At 41.2% G+C, this 20,805-nt stretch overlaps 1 protein-coding gene across 2 annotated transcripts; it reads right to left on the reverse strand.

Annotated features, from left to right (window-relative positions):
- Nucleotides 1–4,012: 4,012 nt before the first annotated feature.
- Nucleotides 4,013–16,186, reverse strand: ASB11 (ankyrin repeat and SOCS box containing 11; the record flags this gene model as incomplete). 2 transcript variants are annotated; one of them, XM_084293375.1, is made up of 7 exons in its annotated part: nucleotides 4,013–4,137; nucleotides 5,202–5,393; nucleotides 6,347–6,481; nucleotides 6,690–6,840; nucleotides 9,287–9,394; nucleotides 12,705–12,784; nucleotides 16,009–16,186. In XM_084293375.1, 7 exons carry the CDS (start codon nucleotides 16,184–16,186, stop codon nucleotides 4,013–4,015), a joined length of 969 nt encoding a protein of 322 aa, XP_084149501.1. The 2 variants fall into 2 exon arrangements, with proteins under 2 accessions (XP_084149501.1, XP_084149500.1); XM_084293374.1 differs by having other exon boundaries at nucleotides 5,196–5,393.
- Between the last annotated feature and the right edge of the window lie 4,619 nt (nucleotides 16,187–20,805).

The raw sequence follows: 20,805 nt of genomic DNA on the forward strand, positions 1-20,805 counted from the left end.
AGCCAGCAAGCAAGCAAATAGTGGTGCCATGCCAGGAGTTAGTCCAGACAACACCCAGCATGGCAAAATGATGTGCTCCAGCTCTGCTTAAAGAGGGTGGCCTGTGCAGTCATGTTCCCACAGGGACATGACAGCTGAAGAGCAATGTGCCACGGGTGTGATGTCTCTCCAAACACCAGTGCCATCTCCAGAGCAAGGGAGGGCTGAGATGTGCAGGGCTGGAGTGGGGAACCCAAAGACAGCAGCTTGGTGAGTGGGAGAAATAACACATCTGACAAAGAGACAGGTTGACCCTCACTAAAATGTCTGCTGTTGAAGAGGCGTGTTGCTCAAGGAAGAAATTAAAAAATGTTTTCTTACAGGCAGAGGAGAAAGACATGAATCCAGGAGGAAGCTGATGAGGAAAGATATGCTTATGAACAAGAGCTTGGTAGTATGTGAAAAAATACAGTGAGTGTCCAGACTGTAAAGATATTTGGAGTCATGGAGATGCATCTTTTTCTAGAAAGAACATAGATATGAAGGCTTATTTTAGAGCCTTCAGGGCTGATACAAAGCCCAGTTAACTCTGTTTTGCTTTGGATCACCACCAATGACAGGCATACTAAGTAATGAGTGACAGCTTGAAGCCACCATCTGATCAGTTTGAGAGGTACACGTCATCAGCATTTCTGAGTCCATACTTGCTCACTCATAATGTATGGATAATAAAACTGAAAAGTGGTCCAACGGACTGAGAAAAACAAAAGGAAATTCTTGGGGTTAATACTGCTCATGAGTAGCTCATGAGTAACCTTTTCAAGACATTTCTGCAAAATACACTCGGGAATAAGGACTTCATGGCTGCTGAGCATTCATACCCCAAGCTCATGCTGCAAAGCTGCAAGTCAGAGTCCGGACATAGAATGACCGAATGCTTGTGGTTTGCAAAAAACTATTTTCCTCTAGCCAAGATATTATGTAATAATTCCTGTTGAGATATGCTTCACTGAAGCAGATAGTACTGGCAGTCATTGGGGGTAAAATCATATGCATGTGGCACAGCAATGGACATTGCAACACAGAAAAAATGTCTACATTCCCAGGAAAGACGTATTTCTCCCAAATAACTGGTTTCTGTCAATGATCATAGAGTGGCATGGAAGATGTCACCCATTTTAAACAAAAGAGACCTTGTGAGGGTAGTCAGCCATCTTCTGCCGAGGAAAGAGAAGCTGTATCTACACCTGACAGATGTTTTCCCAACTCATTTGGAAAAATCACCAACAAGGTTCAGTAATCTTCTAGTAAATTAAACCAGTGTTTCCCTATCCTCACATGAGATGGCGTATTTGGAAAAAAAACAAACAAACAAACAAACAAAAAAACCTCCAACTGCTTCCATGGTAATATTTATGTGCATTGCTACAACACAAAGTATAGCCAATGAAAATTAAATGTGTAGTTTTAGTCTGAACCACACTTGTGATAAGAACAAGAAAGTCTAGGTAAAGTTTCCAATGAAATTGCTTAACATCAAGACTTCTAAACTTCTCTCCTGATTTATTAAAGTTCTGTTCCCCCAGAATATCTGATATATGGAATTTCAGGAAGAATGATGTCTCTGGAAGGATGCAAAGGTGAGGTGATTTTTTGATGGAAAGCTAATATCAGCAATAAAATAGGGCAGCTTCTGCTACTTCATAACATAAACCTCTCCGAGAGGCTGAATGGGCATTGCGTTTCCTTAATGAAGATACATTTTTTCAATTTAAAATCCTATGCAAGTGAAATACTGTTTTCATTGATGATTGCAGTAGGAAATCAATTCGGTATTACACATTCTGAAATAGATCCCATAAATTGTCTTCGCTCCTTGATTGCAATACAAGCCTGACAACCCACACAGCTGAGGCTCTGTCTCTCTATTTGGATAGCAGATGGTATTCTGACTGCCGCCTTATAAACAGAGTAGGTGAGCTGGCAGTGAAGATAAGACAGAGAGAGATTTGCTGACATTAAATTAATATAGACATTTCTTTCTTGATAGCATTTGATTTTCAGAGGCTCTTGAGAATTTAGAGTTCAAATCTCTGAGATTCATGATATGCTGTACTACACAAGGTCATTCATGTCACAGAAGACTTTATGGGCAATAGTTCTTGCTGTCAGATAGCATTCAATACGTGCAAACACAGGCTACTTCACAGGCTGAAGACTACATTCATTTTCAGTTATAACACTGCAGGTATAGTCTCATGAACTGCTGGGAGCACAATTTGTCTTACTTGTGCTGAATGATTCGTGAGAAAGTACAGGAAAGGTTAGTCCTCTGTCTCAAGAGGGAAACTGTCATGGTGAAATTACGGGATAAGCACCGGACCAGGGGCTGATGCTGCTGGAGCTGGGACAGCAGCTCAGCGCCTGCTGGAAACCAGTCCCCTACACCATCTCCTGCAGGCTCGTTTCCCCTGACTTCATGTACAGGCAGTGAAAACTGGTACTAGCATGCATAGCTCATAATAAAACCGCCACATCTCATAGCCTGAAAAATTATGGACCTCTTGGCTCAACACATAGCTGAGCTATGCGTAGGCAGATTCTCCTTTAACCTTTATGTCCTATTTTGTTAAAGCTGGTGAAACACCATTGCGCATTTCATTTCACCAAAACTCAGGTGTGCTGAAACATTTCTGCCCTCAGAACAACCTCCACAGGAAAGATAAACCTTTACAGAACCCCTCAGGCATTGCACCAGTCGCTGGATCCCAAGTATCTCACCTCAAAGTCTGCAGTTTCAGCTCTGCTATGTCCAAGCTACAAACCCTGACAATATTTAAACACAGTGGTCAGAACTGCTGTTTAAAATACCCTTTTCCCAGTGATGTGATGAAAGACTCCAGAGTAAGTAATGAGGGAGCAGACGAGTTTGCCAACTTCTTCTCCTGGTGGACAATAACAAACAAGGAGAACATTTGAGTGATGAACAGCCATCCTTAGGGACCCTGCTTCTCTATTGTTCTGCAGTCTGAGGACTTATCTCGAGAAATGTCAGAGCATTCAAAGCCAAAAAGGAGAGAAGCAAATCATTCCTTTGGTTTTCTTTAAACTTTGCAAAGGACAGGCATCGAAAGCTGGCCTACTGTGCCTATGAAACCACCTGCAGTTCTGCCTTCATTCTAAGCTAAGAAAAAATATTTGTATAACTAACAGAGACTGATCTCAGGTAAGATAGCTTAGAATAATTTTTTTTAGAAGAGACAAAGGTTTTTTTCAGACTTACAAATAGTTTTGTGGGTTTACTCCAAGCCCCTGCACATGACTTGGTAATGTCACTCTCACCTTGAAGGAAAAGATGTGTGAGCACTGAGGACAGCTGGGCCCAGGGTGATGGGACATGCGGCAGCTGGACAGATGGAGCCTGCTGGAAGTCACTACAACTCCACTAGGACACAGGAAAGAGGTGACAGAAAGCAAAGTCAGAGAGGACAAAAGATGCCAAGTATATAAATACATTTGACATTAAGTGCTGAAGGTTTTCATTCCCACTCTAGTGGAAGAATAACAGCCACTATTTTGATTTTGACGGTGAGATTGGAGGAAAAAGAGGATGAAGCTGCATAGATATTACAGGAAAAACAAACAAACATACAAAAAAAAAAAAAAAAAAAAAACAACATAATAATTAGATAACACTAAATGCAGGGGAAATCTCTGCATATGTCTGTGGCTGGGTGGATGTCTGCATGTACATTTAGAAACACATGTCAAGCGAGCTGTTCACTTATTATTTCTCAAACTGCCATAAGTGCATTTGTTAATAAACTGTGGGGGAACTAAATCCATAATACCATTCAGTGTCTGTGAAAAGGTGTTTTCCATTGACTTCAATTTACACATTCAGCAGCAGTGTTTGGTACCCAGAGTAGACAGTAAATGATGTCTTTGATTTTTTTTTTTCCTTTGATGTAATATTTTGGAGTAAACAACCATTTGTTCCTCTTTCTTTTCCAGTGTAAATATAGTCACAAATTTATCGGTATAGAAGAAAGTTCTCAAGTGGCTCAGGCAGGTGCAGCTTAGGGACTGCATATAAGCACGACCGACCCAGATGTTTTCTGATACACAACCGGCACAGCTGGGCCAAGCTGGCAGGACCTGGAAAAATATAATAAAATAAAAGCAAGAACAAGCTCCCCTGCCCCCAGTATAAGTCAAAAGGCAACAAAGAGCAGCAAGATCTGAAAATTAGATCAAGCACTACACAACAACTTGTTGATGTTAAAGAGATCTACACACATTATTGACTTATTTTGCCTAAACTGCTTCAGCAACTTTAAACCTATGAACACTAAGAACCTTTTTCTGTGTGCATAGCTAGTTTTTTTCTGGACCTTTTCTTGAGCTAATACTGAAAATGCCATATAGGTGTCTGCATTGTGTCTGTGTCTAGCTGTGTCTGGGAAGGCAAAGCCTGGGGAACACAGGCCAACTAAGAGGGCATGAGCAAGCTTGGAAAAATGAAGGTTATGGAGGGGAATTAATCCAGCATGTCCATGTCCTGGGAATATTACTATTGGATGCACCAAGTTTTGGCTATATGTGGCACAGGTGAAAATGGCACAAGAGGAGCTAGACTCATTTTTGCTCAGAAGTTGCTTTCAGTAGACTGGGAAGATAAATAGAAATATTGTAGAGAGTGCAAAGGGCACTGCAGCTTACTTGCAGTTTTCCTGCACTTGCTTGCAGGTTTGGGCTTGGACAGCAGCCCCACAAACATTCATTCATTGCACCTTTTTCTTCAGGAAGCTGGATGTTGAGTCAGAGTGCTTGACTGAACACAAGATGGCGCTACTAAAATAGCTGTGATGATATCAATAAATACACTCTCCCAGCAGTTTTCAATCCTCAGTCCTTAGAGTCTGGATTGGTAAATAAAAATAATTTTCCTTCCATACATTGGAAAGAAAAACACAGAATAACCAACCACTTTACTTACTAAAACTACTATTGTGCAGCAGATGTAGCAACAAAGCAGAGATTGCTTATTTCTGTGTAGTAGGCCTGTGCTACAATCTTGAAATCAGTAGAAAACTTAGGTAAAAGAAATAAATACTGTTCTATTAAAATAAAAGAGAGAGAGAGAGAGAGAGAGAGAGAAGAAGAAGAAGAAGAAGAAGAAGAAGAAGAAGAAGAAGAAGAAGAAGAAAGGAAACCTTTACCTTCCCGAAGTAGGAGCGCCTGCTCTATTTTGCTGTTGGGTACAGCAAGGTCCAGGGCACATTTGAAATCTGCATTTCTGCCTTTCAGGTTAGCACCATAGTCTGCCAGCAAGACGACTATCTCCACGCTGGATTTCCTTGCTGCTGCATGGAGAGGGGAGTCTAATCGCTTCCCTGCATTCACGTTGGCTCCTTGGGAAAGCAAGAGTGTGTGGTTGGCACTGGGAGGAGGCAGGAGCCTTCTGACCCTGCATCATAGAGGTTGGCTTCCACCAGTAGCCTCAACAATTGAAGGGCATCAGTGGCAGCCAGCCCTTCCTAATTTCTCTAAGTACTGCCAGTCCAAAACTCATCAGATCAAATACCTGCTTTATAAATGTCTACTGAGCCAGAGTCCTGTCTGCAGCAGGTAGGGCTGAGCAACCATTGAAATTCTTAGACTTTCAACCCAGTAGATTATCAAAAGCTATCACCTGCTGTGCAAATTTGTTAATATCACACAATCTAACACAGGTTATGTTAATTTAGTTATGGGAAGATGGGTGAGGGAGAGGCAAGGGAGGAAAAAACTTTTAGGTATCTGAATGGAATAATTTTGGGAGTACAGCAAACAAAATGCATGCCCTAGGTTTTGCCATTCACAGCAGGGTCATGCTTCCAGCAGGTGTCAATCAGCAAATGTACACTGACAGCAAAAATGTACTGTAGCTCTTAAAATGTGCCTGGCCCTACAGGGATTTTACTTTCAAGCATCTTTACTACTATCTTCAACATCAGCTGAGAAGCAGATGAAGTCAATGCTTCTCAGGGCAGTTAATTTTTTCATACTCAGAAGACTTGATTTTGGTCCTCAATATTGGCCGATACTTTCTATGCCTCCTGACATCATTCTAGAAAACAAACTCTATTTTACTTTCATATTCAGATGGTCTCAGGTAGGTCTCTGTAACTATAATTTTCCAGCAAGGAAATCCTAAATTCTTCCTGAATACAGGTGAAATTTCAGTCGTCTCACAGATTCAGACTGTCCAAATATCTCTTGCAGAAATTTCTGTAATGTTTGTGTTGGAGAGGAAACCCAGGGTGATAAGCTGTGTTGGCTCACACCACCCCAGCTCTCTCCCAGCCCCTATCTGCAAGCATACCAAGCTCCAGCAGCTTCTTGACACAGTCCGTCCTCTGGTACATGCAAGCCACATAGAGAGGGGTCCCATGCTGCAGGTCTTCTTGGTCAATGTCAACCTTGTGGGCCAAAAGGACCTCCATGCACTCTCGGTGACCTGTGTGGTGAAAAAAAGCCATCACTTAATTTCAGTGGTGCAGAGCAGAATACACCCAGATACAATCAATGAGGCAGAAGAGATGGGAATAAGCCAAGCATATTTATTCATGCTGTAGACTTTTTTTTCTTTTTTTTTTTTTTTTGAGGGCAAAGGGGAAGAGAATGCATTGAGTTGCTACTGCCTTCACTCCCACCCTGAACATTACCTCTCTTGACTGCCTCGTGAATGGGCGAAGCAAGGTGGCTCCCGAGCTGTGGCTTGGCTCCAAATTCAAGCAGCATGTTGACACAAGCCACGCTGCCACTGCAGCAGGCATTAAACAGAGGAGTGATCCCATCAATGGTGGCTGCGTTGACCTGAAACAGCAGGACACGCTCAGAATAATCCGATATAGGAGGAACACCCTTGGAGTGTGCGTCATGTGCTCAACAAAAATGCACCAGAACAAGATGCTTGCCTTCTTTAATTTCAAAATTGATTTTGTTTGCAATTTTCAGAGTCATTCATTATGGGACTGCACATATAACATTTTGCTTTGAGCTCTGCCCTCTCTCACAGACAGCTAGTGCCATAAGGCAGCAATAATGCCTGCTGGGAATTGCTCAGAAAACGCAGACTATTTCTTTCTTATATGGAGAACTTGAGTATTGTTATAACCATCTATTTTGCACTAACACATAGTATACACTCAGCTAACTTTGCTTTTTAAATGAAAATGTAGTCCATGTTTAATACTTTCACCTGAAAATACATTTCCAACAGAAGACATATTCATGAAAACATAGTCTTAATCCCAAAGAGAATAGGAGGCCAAAAGGGTTTGTGTTCATGTGAGTGTGTATATTTATGTGTAAGACAGAAAGAATTTCTGTCCTTGACCTCTGACATAGATAGCTGGCAAGAGCCACCATCCGTCATTCTCCACTGGGAGAGCACAGTGCCCAGGCTGTGCCGTGCACACCACTGTAGCTTCCAGGTTTGGCTGTCTAGCAGGCCCTCTGAGGCAATTTATGCAGTGAACCTGCATGCTTTTAATTTTGTGGCAAACTGAGAAAGTACAATGAATTGTGAAAGCTCATGGCAGTTTGTGTGGTTTCCAAATCAGTGAGAAGAGGAAAAAGGAGAGAAAGAGCTGGAGAAGTCCTGGGCCACCAACGAAGCTGAAGTCTGCTACCAACCAAACAGGAGCAGCTTCACGAGAGGGTGGAATAACCAGGGGAGAAATACTCAGTTTGCACAATTCAATTAGTAAGATATTTTGCCTGTGAAGTGGAGAAAGGCAGAGATATTTAAAAAACTATTGAGTTATCTAGATAATTCAGCAGTGGACCATAGGCAGTTGATACCTTTCTTACTAGTTGTCTTTGTTCATTTGCCCAACTGAATTGTATACGACACCTTACAATTTAAACCTTTTTCTTACAAGGTGTGTTTCACACAGTCACAGGCCCATCCTTGCCCCTTTCAGTGCTTCAGCCCTGGCCATTTCCTGCAAACCCCAAGAGCACAGCAGCTGGTGGGAGGTCACACTCCTCCTGGGGTTGCTGCAGCAGCACAGGAGGCAGCTCCTACCCTTTGGTGGCTCCTCCAGTGTGTGGGGAGAGGCCAGGCACTACAGCATGCGAACATCTGTCTGTCTGCTCAGATCCTGGAGCCCCAAAATGAAGCTCAATCTTCCTGAAACGGCAGGGCTCTTGCTGAGACTGTTTCAACAGTACCGTCACTGCAGATCCCATCCCCTTGCTCGCTGTCAAGCTAAGCAATCCCCCATCCTAAACAGCTTCAAAAACAACAGAAGGAAAGGAATGGATGTATTTTGGAGTATCCATATTTCAGACAGGTCTCTTGCTGCAACGCAGCACTCCCCAAACTCTCATGGGCAGGTCTGACTAGAGCTGCTGGGGCACTGGAGGTCCATTGGCATTGTTTTACAGAGGGGCCAGAGATTCAAGCAAGCTGATAGCAAGGGTAAGCAAGGAGATAGCCAAAGAAGGGAAAATACGTCTTTAGATTCCCTCTCCACTGGGCATTGGTTTAACTGGTAAAAGAGGAAAGATGGATAAAACAGCTGTTGTGGAATAAATGGTTTCTTTAAAACAACAACAACAAAATAGGGTACAGCAATAAAGGTGAGCAGCAAAACAGAACATTTTCTCCCAGAAGTCAGACAACAGCTTGCTGGTTTTATTTATGAACAGAGAGGGAGGGGAAAGAAAACAAATAAACAAAAAAACTCTGGGACTATATATTATATCACGAACAGGCTGTTTTCTTAAGTAAGCAACAGGTAGTTCAGACGTGATCCTCTAAATTACAAAAATAAATAAATAAATAAATAAAATCATTTCTATACCAAAACTGCACAGAATTTTATTTTATTTTTCCCCCATCTTTCAAAGGAACTGAAATATGGCACAGTGTGGGAAGTTAATAAATGGATTTTCTTCTGCAAGGGATGGTTTGATTGCCTGTTCTGGTGTTTCACAGTTTCTTGCCATGTAAATTGTGCTTGAAAAGCTTGTAACTCAGTCAAATGAAATATGTTCTCATATATCTAATCCTATTCCTGTATCTCCATTTTTAACGTGTATTCTACCCTGGTTCCAGCTGGACAAAATGGTATTTTATTAACAGACAAAGTGTGACATTGATTTAAGCACATCTGTTTTTACTTACATGAGACTCCCAAACTACTCCGTGGAAGACTGGAGGCAATCCAATTATCATTACAGAGAAAAAAAAAAAAAAAAAAAAAAGAAGATAAGCCATTTTCCCCAGACCTCCACCAGCCCTGAGGCTCACCTGAGCACCATTCTCCAGCAGCAGCTTTGCACAGGCCACATGGCCACCCAGGCAGGCTTCGTGGAGAGCCGAGACTCGATCTGTTGTCACCAGGTTCACATTGAAACCCTGCAAGGCAGAGCGTGGGGCCTGAGGGGAAGGACCTGCTGGGCCAGGTAGCAACCCCAGGGCACCAGTGGTGGTTGGATGCTGGATGGAGAGCACCATACCACGAGGTACATGGGTAGGGATGCACACGGGTCACATTATTGCTGTTTGTGGTTGTCACCAGAAAGGGTAGCTGCTAATGGTGGTGGTCCAGCAGCTTGGTTGGACCCTTTTGGCTCCATCCGTGGGGAAAGCAGACACTCATGATGTGATTCATCTCATCCTGAAGTAGCTGCAGATTGAATGAATTGCATCCTGAAAATGCATCCACTGATTATACGGGGTGCCAAATGTGGTCCACTCAGGTGTAGTAAAGTAGATAAATCTCACCCACAGATCATATCCTCTTATCTGACCACCCAGAAGTTTTACGCTGGAAGAAAAGAACTGTGAATTACACACGCCTCATTACAGGCATTTCTCCAAGTGACAGTTCTTACATCTATTCCCACAAAAACAGACACCAGATATATTCACTGGGGAGAAAGAAATTGCCATATGTGCTGTCCCCAAAATACAGCTAAATATCCTCGTAAGTAAGATTTCACAGCCATGTGTGAGAACAGGCCTAGGAGCAGCTTCATTTCACACTTGACATCTTGTATTATGCAGCACTATTCCTCCTTCTGCCCAACGTGCTGTAAGCCAGGCAGCTCACAAGATGGCAGCAATGCACTGCTTGTATCCAGCAGTAATGCTTTCAGTAGAGAGAAATACAAGCCAGCAACGTTACACTGTAAAAGCCACCAAACCTGGTGCAATGAACATTAAAAACAGCCACTGTAATTACTTTAGGATAGAAATTCTATGATATAAAACCAATCATTTTTCAGCCATGTGAAAATGTTATTAACGCAAAGGCTGGTTGTGGCTAAAAACTGGCACAAATTTCCTTCACGTTACAACAATTCCAGGGGAACAGATAAAATCTTGAAAAAATGTTGAGGTTATTCCATTTTCACATTGTATAGATGTTTCATATTTACTGATCAGTATATTCCTTCAAGAATAATGTCTTCTAGAGGCACCTGGTAAGAAGAGAGCTATTCATTTTCATTATTCATATATAAATTTAACAAATTAAATTCATTAATTGCAAATGAAAAAATAAGAACTGATATCTTGGACAAAATAGCAGTCCCCTCAGTTACTAAATGGCAAACAAGTTACACATCTTACAACAGCTGTTTCCCAAATACCACTGATGTTAAGCCTTGTGTTCATATGATTTTACATTCTTCCCAGTGTATTTGCAAAATAAGATGCTTCTTCAGGTGCTGGAGCTGGCATTGGTGAGTCCTTGAGCTCCTTTAAAACTGCAGTGACCCATCTCCACACAGGCACAAACAGCCCCTTATATCAAGGCATCCCCTGGGAAGCAAAAAACTGTCCCAGATTTCAGAAGAATTTGGTCCCAAGGCAGAGACATCTGAGTGCCCCATACCCTAAAGTATAGCTCCATATTTCATTTCAGGCTAATGGCATAACTACCTGGGAAGCGATGAGCAATGGTTATACTGTTCCATGAAGAGCTTTGCCCTTACATTTATCAAACTGCTCTGAATCATCTCCGTTTCACTCTCCACAGACATTGCTACCTCGATCTATTTTCATCAGCAAGGACCCTCATCCTTCACTCCTGAAATTAATGTTCTCAGCAGAAGGAGAAAGGGTAGATTAACTAAGTAATGTATAGCCACGCCAGGTGCTTCTCCCATGTGTAACCACAACCAGTGAACAACTGGGGCATCCACTGTTTAACTACAACACTGGGTGCCTCCCGCTGATAAAATGGTGTAAAGTCAATGCAGGTGGAGATAGAGGGGGTCAGAAGGGACCTCTTCAACGGAGAGAAATGCTGGGTTCTGCCCCTGGGACAGAGCAAATCCAGATACAGGCACAGGCTGGAAGCCAGGTGGCTGGGGAGCAGCTCGGCAGAAAGGGCCCTGGGGGTGCTGGTGGCAGCAGGCTCAGCACCAGCCAGCAGTGTGCCCTGGCAGCCAGAGGGCAAACTGCTTTTTGGGGAGCATTACACACAGCACAGCCAGCTGGTCAAAGGAGGTGATTCTCCTGTTGCATTCAGTGTTGGTGAGGCCTCACCCTGAGCACTGTGTGCAGTTCTGGGCTCCACAGCACAGAAAGGCTGCTGAGGTCCCTGAAAGTGCCCAGAGGAGGACAGCAGAGCTGGCAGCAGGGCTGGAAGGCATGTGCTGTGAGGGGAGGCTGAGGACACTTGGACTGCCCAGCCTGGAGGAGAGGAGGCCCAGAGGTGCCCTCACTGCTCTCTGCAGCCTCCTGAGGAGGGGAAGCGCAGGGGGAGGCGCCGGCCCCCGCTCCTGTGGCCCGATGGCCAGGCACGGGCACGGCACAGAGCTGCACCAGGGAGTTCAGGCTGGGCATCGGGAAACATTTCTGTGCCGTGAGGGTGGGCACACACTGCAACAGGCTTCCTGGGGAGCTGGGTGCTGCCCCGTGCCCGTCAGTGCTCAAGGGGCATTTGGGCAATGCCCTCAGTGATGTGCCCTAACTGCTGGTTAGGCACCAACCTCATTTGGCTGCAGCCGTGCCTAGATAAATATCTGGAGAAGGGGCATTTGCCCCTGCAGCTCCACTCCTTGAGGATATTGCCCATTTGAGATGCAGCCTCACCTTGTTCTCCATACAGCTATCGCGGATGAAAATTATTGACCATGATTTGTGGGGAGGAGATTACTCAGTTGTGCCAGATTGAGGATCTGGGTTTAAAGAAAGATAAGGAGGATAGCTTTCCCTTTACAGTTGTCCATTTTCATACCTATTTTCATTTCTAATATATATCCTTTCCCCCTCTTTCTTTCGCCTGAACTCTTGGTTACAGTTCGAATAAAGGGTTTCGGGCTGCCAGCTCTCTAGGAACACCATGCTTGCTGTTTTATGAAGTAAGACATACTCTCACAACTTTCTACTTTTTTTTTCTCCAAATATCTAACATATATATTGTTCCTATTCTATTCAAGCCCAGTCTGCACTGTTTATCACTGAAAAAGAGCCCGAGGATCATTGTTTATTACACAGCAAGCTACAAGCAGTAGCAGTCTTTGTCCTGGGCTTGTACTCAGTGTCTTGTCTCAGCAAACCAACATATGCCCAAAGGCGTGCATGTGGATATATTACTTATATGACTGTATTTCTTAGGCACTGCTGCAGTCTACTACCAGCTCACTGACTTGCAGATATAATTCAAAAGAAATCAGGCTGCTTCCCAACCCTGTCTTTACCTTTAGGCTTTTACCTGTGCAATCAAGGTTTTCAAAGACAGGAGGCGTCCTTGGAAGGCAGCATCATGCAGAGGAGATCTGTCCGCCCAGCTGCCTAGAACAGCAAAATCGTAAGGGTTAATTCAGGTACGGAACAAAAGGAGATCCTGGGAGGATGAGGGAAATGCAACTGCATGTAAATGCAGACCGGGCTCGAAAATCAATGCAGTGTCAGCAGTGAAACTGTTGATAAATTGATCTCAGCTGAGCAGCTGAGGCTCAGCACTCCAGAGTAAAGCAGACCACTCATTAAGGGACCTAAACACAAGCTTGTTGGCAGAACTTTTAAAAACAGCTAAAAAACACCCTTCGGCAAAGACTATGACTTTAGTGCTGTTGGGACTCACCCAGGGACTTTAGAGCCCTGCAGTTCTCATATTGGAAAAAAAAAATAAAAATAAAAAATAAACAAAAATAACAAGCCTCTGTCTCTTCTAGAGAGCTTTTGTCACAAATGACCCATATTCTGGCTTCCTTTCACTTAGAGTCTCATAGGAGGGAGACACTGGGACACTGTGTCCATCAAACGAATTCTAGCATGACCCTGGCAGTTTTATTTCCCAAACCAACAATTTCATAAATAACTTCCTCCAGCTCTGACTAGCAAGTATCACGTTTCATCCTCCTCCTCACTGGAAGGTTTCAGAACAGACATAAAAAAATAAATCCTGCCTGAGGTTTCACTTCTCTTCCTTAATCATTTTGAGTTCTTGAACTGTGCAGACTCCTTCGTGCAAGCTAGCTTGCTCTTTTCCTTATCTTAGTCTATTCAAGTGCCACAAAACAAAAAATCCTTAGCCTAGCTACTACCTACACTTACAGCCAACTTGCCTATATTAAACGTAACTCAAGTGGAGCAAGTGCATTTACACTGCCAGAGGATGGAAGCAATATCAATGTTTGCATTCACACTCTGGTGTAGTGTAACCCTACAAGCATAGTACTTGAAACCCATATCCTGTTTAATATTTTCAGCAATGCAGCACACCAGAGAGAAAGGAAAAGGTGATTCATCTCCATTTTAGGTGTAACCTGAAGCAGAGATCTCAATGAGAAGCTCAGAAACATCCCTGGGGACTTCAGGCCAAGGACTCGGCAGGTTTTTTTAGCCTTGGCCATGGTAGAGCTTTTTTCAAGCTCTCACTGCAATACCCAAGAAGCCCAACCAACAAAGGGCACCCTGGTGCACGTGGCAAATTCACTGGCCAAGGCAGAAGTGACAGAGCCCAGAAATACGCAGGGACCGTCGTGCCTGTATGCCAGTGACTGCCACACAGCTGCAGGAGAAGAGATGGACCTAAAGGATCTGTTCCACTCTCTGGTTTAAAGCCAGAATTACTCTCTGGCTTTGCCAGGTTTTCAGCAGCCCTTGGCCTCCCTGCAGTGTGCGTTCATTACTCTAGAGGTGGGATGCAATTCACCTCATGGTGTTACGATTTTAAATAGTGTTTTTATTTTTGTCTCTATTTATGTAAGGAGCTGTTTCTGGGCTCCTAGGGAACGAAGCTGGCATGGAAGGACCAGTCAGCATGCTATGCAACCAGTTTCTTCAGGATCAAGTAGGACTTGCCAGGCAAAATGACGGAAACAGGAACCAGGCAGGGTTGGAGAGAGGTTTGCCTGAAAACATCCAAAAAACCCCACCTCATGCTGACAAGTGAAACAGGCAAGCTCAGTTCAGAAAGTTAGAAGACTGGTAACATTGCAAGGGACAAAAATTATGGGTTGTATCCAGCAGCAGAGTTCAGAGGTAACTGAGATAATGGAGCTACAGTGTCTTAATTAAACTCCTAGTCATATCGTATAGTATGTGGAAACACATTTCACATGCATTGTAAATGCGTGTGTATGCACACACATGCCTCACCAAGAAAATACATGCTGCTGCATACTTCCATGCTAGCCACAGCAACCTACCTCCCTGAAATGTGTGGCAAATATAGTTCCCATACGGGGCACATCTTCCCTTCACAGGTGTGAGTGACATGTTGGAAGTCACCGTGTCTTTTCTAGACTTCTACAGTTAAGTTTAGGAAGCCCTGCTTCTGCACTACTTCACTGCAAAGAGAAGAGGCTGTGAAACTCTGCCTGTAATCCAATCTAGAGCCCCAGCAACAGCATCACATGATCTTATATTTTGAAAGATTATCCTTAATGGCTTTTTGCAAATGGCAACTTGCAGATAAAAATATGTTGTAGTCTGCTAAATTTCAAAGACACTTCGATAAAAACCTGTAGGAAGGAACAACTGCTGTTTGTCATGCCTTAGTCTACAACTGCATGAAGGCATTTCAGAAGAAGTGACAGCAATAAATAATTGGAATCATATTCTAGAGAATAGCAAATAAGTTAATAACCCTGAGACAGAAATTCCTGTATATAAATGATCTGTAAGGAATGCTTTTCTACCATTTTTCTTATGAATAGATCTTAATATCTTTGCTTCGGGTGGCTATCTCACACCACAGACAGACCCACTCATTTTCATGTGCCTGTTCGTGGTGGCACAGTTCATCTTGAAGCTAGTGTCCAACGACTGAGTCATGTAAAGGTCTGTGATGTTACAATGCTGATACAAATCTTCAAGCAGGAAAATATGTTCTCATTAGTAGTAAAATTAAATTATTGTGTCATTTTAATTACTGGAATTCCGGACACGCAAATGCCTGTCTATACATTATTATGGCAGTAATGCGGTGGAGTAATTTCAAAATTACTTGGAAGAAAATTAACCAAAAAAAAGTGAAACGACCTATGAAATAGCCTAGCAAATAAAATAGATTCTTGTGCCATTATTTTTTTCAGAATAATTTTAGCCGTATTCATTTTTATGGTCTGACTTAAAACAGGGATTTGGGGCTTGGATTCATGAAGTCATTAATTATATCCCCCTAGTATCTCCTTTCAGAATATCAACATGCTAAATTTTGTCCCTGTAGTCTCTAGCAGTAAAGCTAGTAGATCTGTCTGTAACCCCCACTAACGAATGCCTTGCTTCCTAGAACAATCTTTTTATCGACTGTAGTGCCTTGAGCAAATGTCGTCCTCATTCTAGCAGGGTAACTGTTGGAGTCTCATATTTTGCACACCTAAAGCATGCCAACACATACTTACAATGCAAAGACATCAGAACTGGAAGGCACTTCAGCTTAAGACATTCATCCTATGCATTTAGCAACAGACTCCTCGTTTCATGACAAATTGATATTTTAAATCCTAAGCAACATATTTGTAGCAAATACACATCTAAATGTTAGAGTGCCAGCATTTTTACTTTACCTGGGACTATTCCATAGATCTCTTCTGCTATCCTGGCAGCCTCTTTTCTGTTGCCTTTAACAATATAGAAATGGGTCAGCAGAGCCAAGGAAATCTTAATTAAAAGCTTGAAGCAAAACAAAGCAAAAATGGCAAAATAAATGTTAGTGAAAGCATGGAGTATAGAACTGCCCTCCATTTTGGTTTGTCCTTTGAATAGTTTCTCAGGTCTGCTAAGCTGCACCGGGCTATTATTGGTATCGTATGTCATCTATTTTAAACCCTCCAGAACTTGCTGTTCCTCAGTTACCAAAAATACATTTGTTTTTATTCAGTATGGCTATTTGATATCAAATAACAATACCAAGTATAAAATAATCTGAAAATCTCATGCCATATAGGATACAAACAAATAATTCTTTTGCAAAGTCACCTGAGTATGGATTTCTAAGACATTTTCAGACAGAAGTTCGCCATACCACCTGAAAGCCTATACATCCGCATTATATATATTCTTTGATAATGTGGTTGAATTTACAAAGACTATATATGCAAAGTTGCAGAAGTGGTTCACAGATACCACGAGAAGAATACTTTTCTGTCTTTCCCATCTTGATAACAGGCCTTGCTAGTACTCAGATACAGAACAAAGGCATGCATATCAAAGAAAAGCATTATCATGAAAGAATCTGAAATAAACCGGTGTGTTTTCAAAGAAAGGGCTAAGAAGTCAAAGTTACTCTATGAGGGGAAAAATATATTGAAAGTGTGTAATCAGAAACACATGATAACACACTGATATTTTCTGTCACTCAGGGATGAAGAATGGTGACCATTAATATCCCTTGCAACCAGCATCTGACTGTTTTGAAAGAACGGAAATATTTTTACATTATCCGTCACTGAATCCTAGATGTAATATTCGAAACTAAAGAAGATGCACCCTTTCTTTAACTCCTTTTTTTCTTTCTGAAAACACATGGCTTCCAGAGTACAGAGTATTTTTTCTGCATGTAATTATGTGAATGTCTGTAGAACACCCCATTTCCTTTCCATTTAAACATTTCTTTATTGCTATTTTTCCGTAAGTACAGCAGGAGAGTTTTTCTTCATATCTCCTCCTTGCGCCCAGGTTCTTCTACCCTTTGGCTTACATAACTGTCAAAGGAAAAAGTGGGACATCCCAAGGAGTCAGTGGATATGCAAAAGTAAATTTTACAGCAAATGATTACCCTGGACATTGAAGATGCAGTTTGTTTTGTAGTAAATATCCTACAAGTTTTGTGTTGTTGCTTTTTTTTTTTTTTTTTTTTTCCTCAAGTGAAACCATTTTTCTGAAATTCTGAATTAAACTAAAATACCACGCTTTTACCAAAACATACATATTAAGTGAACATTTCCTTCCACAGTAATATATACTGGTAGAAACCATAATACATATGAATCCAAAATAGGAAAATCACCAAGTTTTGGTCACTTTAATCACACTTGCAACATGACAAGACAGCTGAATATACTGATTACATGGCAAGACAAGCGCAGCTAAGGAACTAAGTTCCTTACATTACCCAATACAGTTAAGTTTGCTCAACTGAGACATAAAAAAAGAGAAGTTAGCAGAGGTGACCCCCAAAAGAAAGAGGGAAAGAATTATCGGTTAACCCTAGAAAAATATGGGACAATCATAGAATATCCCAAGTTGGAATCTTGGTAAAGATTTTAGTTGGACAATAGAGTCATCTGAGAAAAACTCATGTAATCTCTTAATCCGTTTACAGTGCATAAGAGCACCAGGAAAACGCCTGCACTGAATTTAGAGTCACTGTTAAGAAGACAGCTAAAAAGCGTGGTGGGAAGTATTAATTCTGGTGAAGGTGGTAGTCAGGCAAGCAATGGCAAGAGCTGGTGTGATCACCCAGAAACACGTGGCATTTCTAAAACTAAAAGAGGGTGGAGCAACAGAACATAGGCAGGAGAAGAGGTGTAACACAATGGAAGAGCACAACACAGAAACAGGAACATCACCTCCCTCACTGCTTTGTCACAGTTGTGTTTTGAATGGGATGGATTGTGCAACCTACCAATAGGCTACAGGGCTGGACTGAGCAAGTCAGCACATGGTAGAAAAAATATGCCTTATTGAGAACTTCGGCAGGATGCCTAAACCACTCCATGAATAGCTTTCAGCCACAGTGATTACCAAACTGTCATATCAAAATATCCAGAGTATATGTTAATCCTTCAGTAAAACTCTCATGACATGGTGAATAAATAGTAGGTTAGCTAGATCCTCTGAAGAACTGGGAAGTTATTTTTTAATATAGCCTTACTTTAGAAGTCTGCAAGGAATAAGCACAAAAGAAAAGACAGTCCAAGTTTAGAAGAAAACTCATTTTTATTATGGATCACCTTCAGTTTAGCCAAGAGTAAAAAAATATGTCAGATGTGACCTGAAGAATTTGGCAAGAGAATAAAGATCAGAGGGAACCTCCTCTCAATGAAGAATTAAAGAGGAGTTAGTCTACTCCTATGCTTGGCAGTCTTTGAATTATTGCATTGTATCTCTAATGTATTCAGTTGAGAGTTTGACTATCAAATATTTTCAACTAAAGATAATTGAAAAAAAATGAATGCTTTAACAGAAGAGATCAGAACAAGAATATGTTCTAGAGAGCCTAGCTATTTTTTCTATCAGTTTGATCTAATAAATGATATTGCCTCCCATGCTAGCCTTGCCTCACTGCATCCTTAGATCAGCACAGTTACAACACTGCTGCTTTCTGAAAGGGATGTATTTAGTGACTCACTGGTTGCTCTCAAACAAGCAGGTAGGTGTAGGATTCATCTCACCTAACCGTAGCCCATTGCACCACAAATTCCAGTTATCTAAACTCTTTCTACTATCCGAGTAGGAAAACAAGGAATTCCAGCTGGTAATTAATTTCCTTCTGTCTGTCTCCAACACCTAAGCTAGCGCAGGATGACTCACCCTCTAGATGCATTCCCTCCATCACTTCTGGTTAGGCAAGCTTAAATAACTAGCATGTACTAGATGACCAGCTGATAAACAGCAAAGTTCAATGAATCCCACACAAACATCATCTCCAGAGTTATGCCAGTGTTGAAACAACTCAGAACCTGAAAATCCAACCTATCTCTTAAGTTTATAGGAAAAATCCATAATTCCAGTACAACGGTAGACTCAGGTGCATAACTGCATCTTGCCTTTAGTTGTATTCCTTTAACAATAAATACATCCCTTTCACCCAAGTGACTATGGCAGTGCTAGAGTAATTAAAAACCTATACAAGTCAGTGTATTACTGAGTGTCATGAAAGATACACAGCAAGTATGCTAAGAGCAGTTTAATGATAGCAAATCAAGCAATATATTAAAAAATATTTCAAAGAAGTATTTTATTTTTAAAAATGTTTGTAAAATCATTTTATTTTGAGATCAATTGTTCTTATATATGTTTACAGTAAGTAATAAAGTAAGTCTGTATTTATCTGGAGCATCAAAATGATGCAATTTTACCCTTATTTTTTTTATAAACTGAAGTAGATGTGAATAAAAGGACTAGCAAAGCAAACTAAATATCAAAAGGGGAAAAATAAGTTGTGGTTTTGTTTGTTTGTTTTTTAAAGATGCATAAAATATAGATCACAAAAGATAAGTACATTACAGTGAAGTTATCATCTTACAGATCTATCCAGATCCTCTAAAACAGTTTATAAATTGAATCTTACATTCATACTTCACTGGGTACCTGTTCTGATTTAACATACAGTTTTCCATTATCAACATGATGTCTATACCTTAATTCACAGTGTCTGCGTATAATGTATTGGAAACACAATTTCTCCTTGTACCTGTGGGATACAATTTCATTACCAACCAATACAAGATTTCCATCACTAAAATAAAGTAGTTCAAAACACTCCTGAGCGCACTACCCGGTCCCTTCTATGAAGGGCAGCAAGGAAGCTTCTGTATAGACAGGATTTGGGTGTTCCCTCCTCCTCCACACAGGAGGCTTTGCTCTATGCAAGATGTTACTCAGTATCATCATCGATTTGGTAACATTTCCTTAGTATTTCCCAATCAAACATTCCTACAAGCACAACCAAAACATTTTAGATTTGTTAAATTTTTATTTCCTTCTAAACATATATTCCTAAAATATACTCATCATCTCTGCTCAGTTTGTTGTTATTGTGATTACTTTATTTATTTAAACTTTTCCATTTCCCCCACTGCTGCTTTTTAAAGCTGTAAATGACTGAGTGACAGTGACATCATCCCTTATTCTACTGCACAAGGTAGGCAAGTGAATCAGTCCTGCAAGAGTTATGCACAATGTAAGTTGTATTACTTGAAAAACAGTATTTTCATAGTTAAACCAGTTATGGATTACATTTTAGTCTGTGTAAAACATTTTTTTAATCATCACCTTTATCAGAATAAGCCCAACCACCAGTGATGGAAAGCAGCAGTATGGAGTGTACTTCTGTACTTTTTAATTGTATGTTCCCACATATTAATGAAAAATACCCATTTTATATTGAAAAGGAAATAAACATTTTGATGAACTGTAAATTATACAAAACTAAAACAAGGTTTTTCTGTGTTATTCATAAGTACCCAATATTTCACAAAAGAAAAGAAAAAAAAAAAGAAAAAAACAGAAGCATTTTGAATAGATCATCATGGTTAAATCTGTGTTTGTAGATGTGGGAAACAAAGAAATAATCCAGAAACAACAAAATGTGAGTAAAAAAATAATGCAGCATTTCCCTGGAATGGTAATTAGCATTT

Source organism: Netta rufina, assembly GCF_964035555.1.
Source record: "Netta rufina genome assembly, chromosome: 1".
NCBI classification, from domain to species: domain Eukaryota; kingdom Metazoa; phylum Chordata; class Aves; order Anseriformes; family Anatidae; genus Netta; species Netta rufina.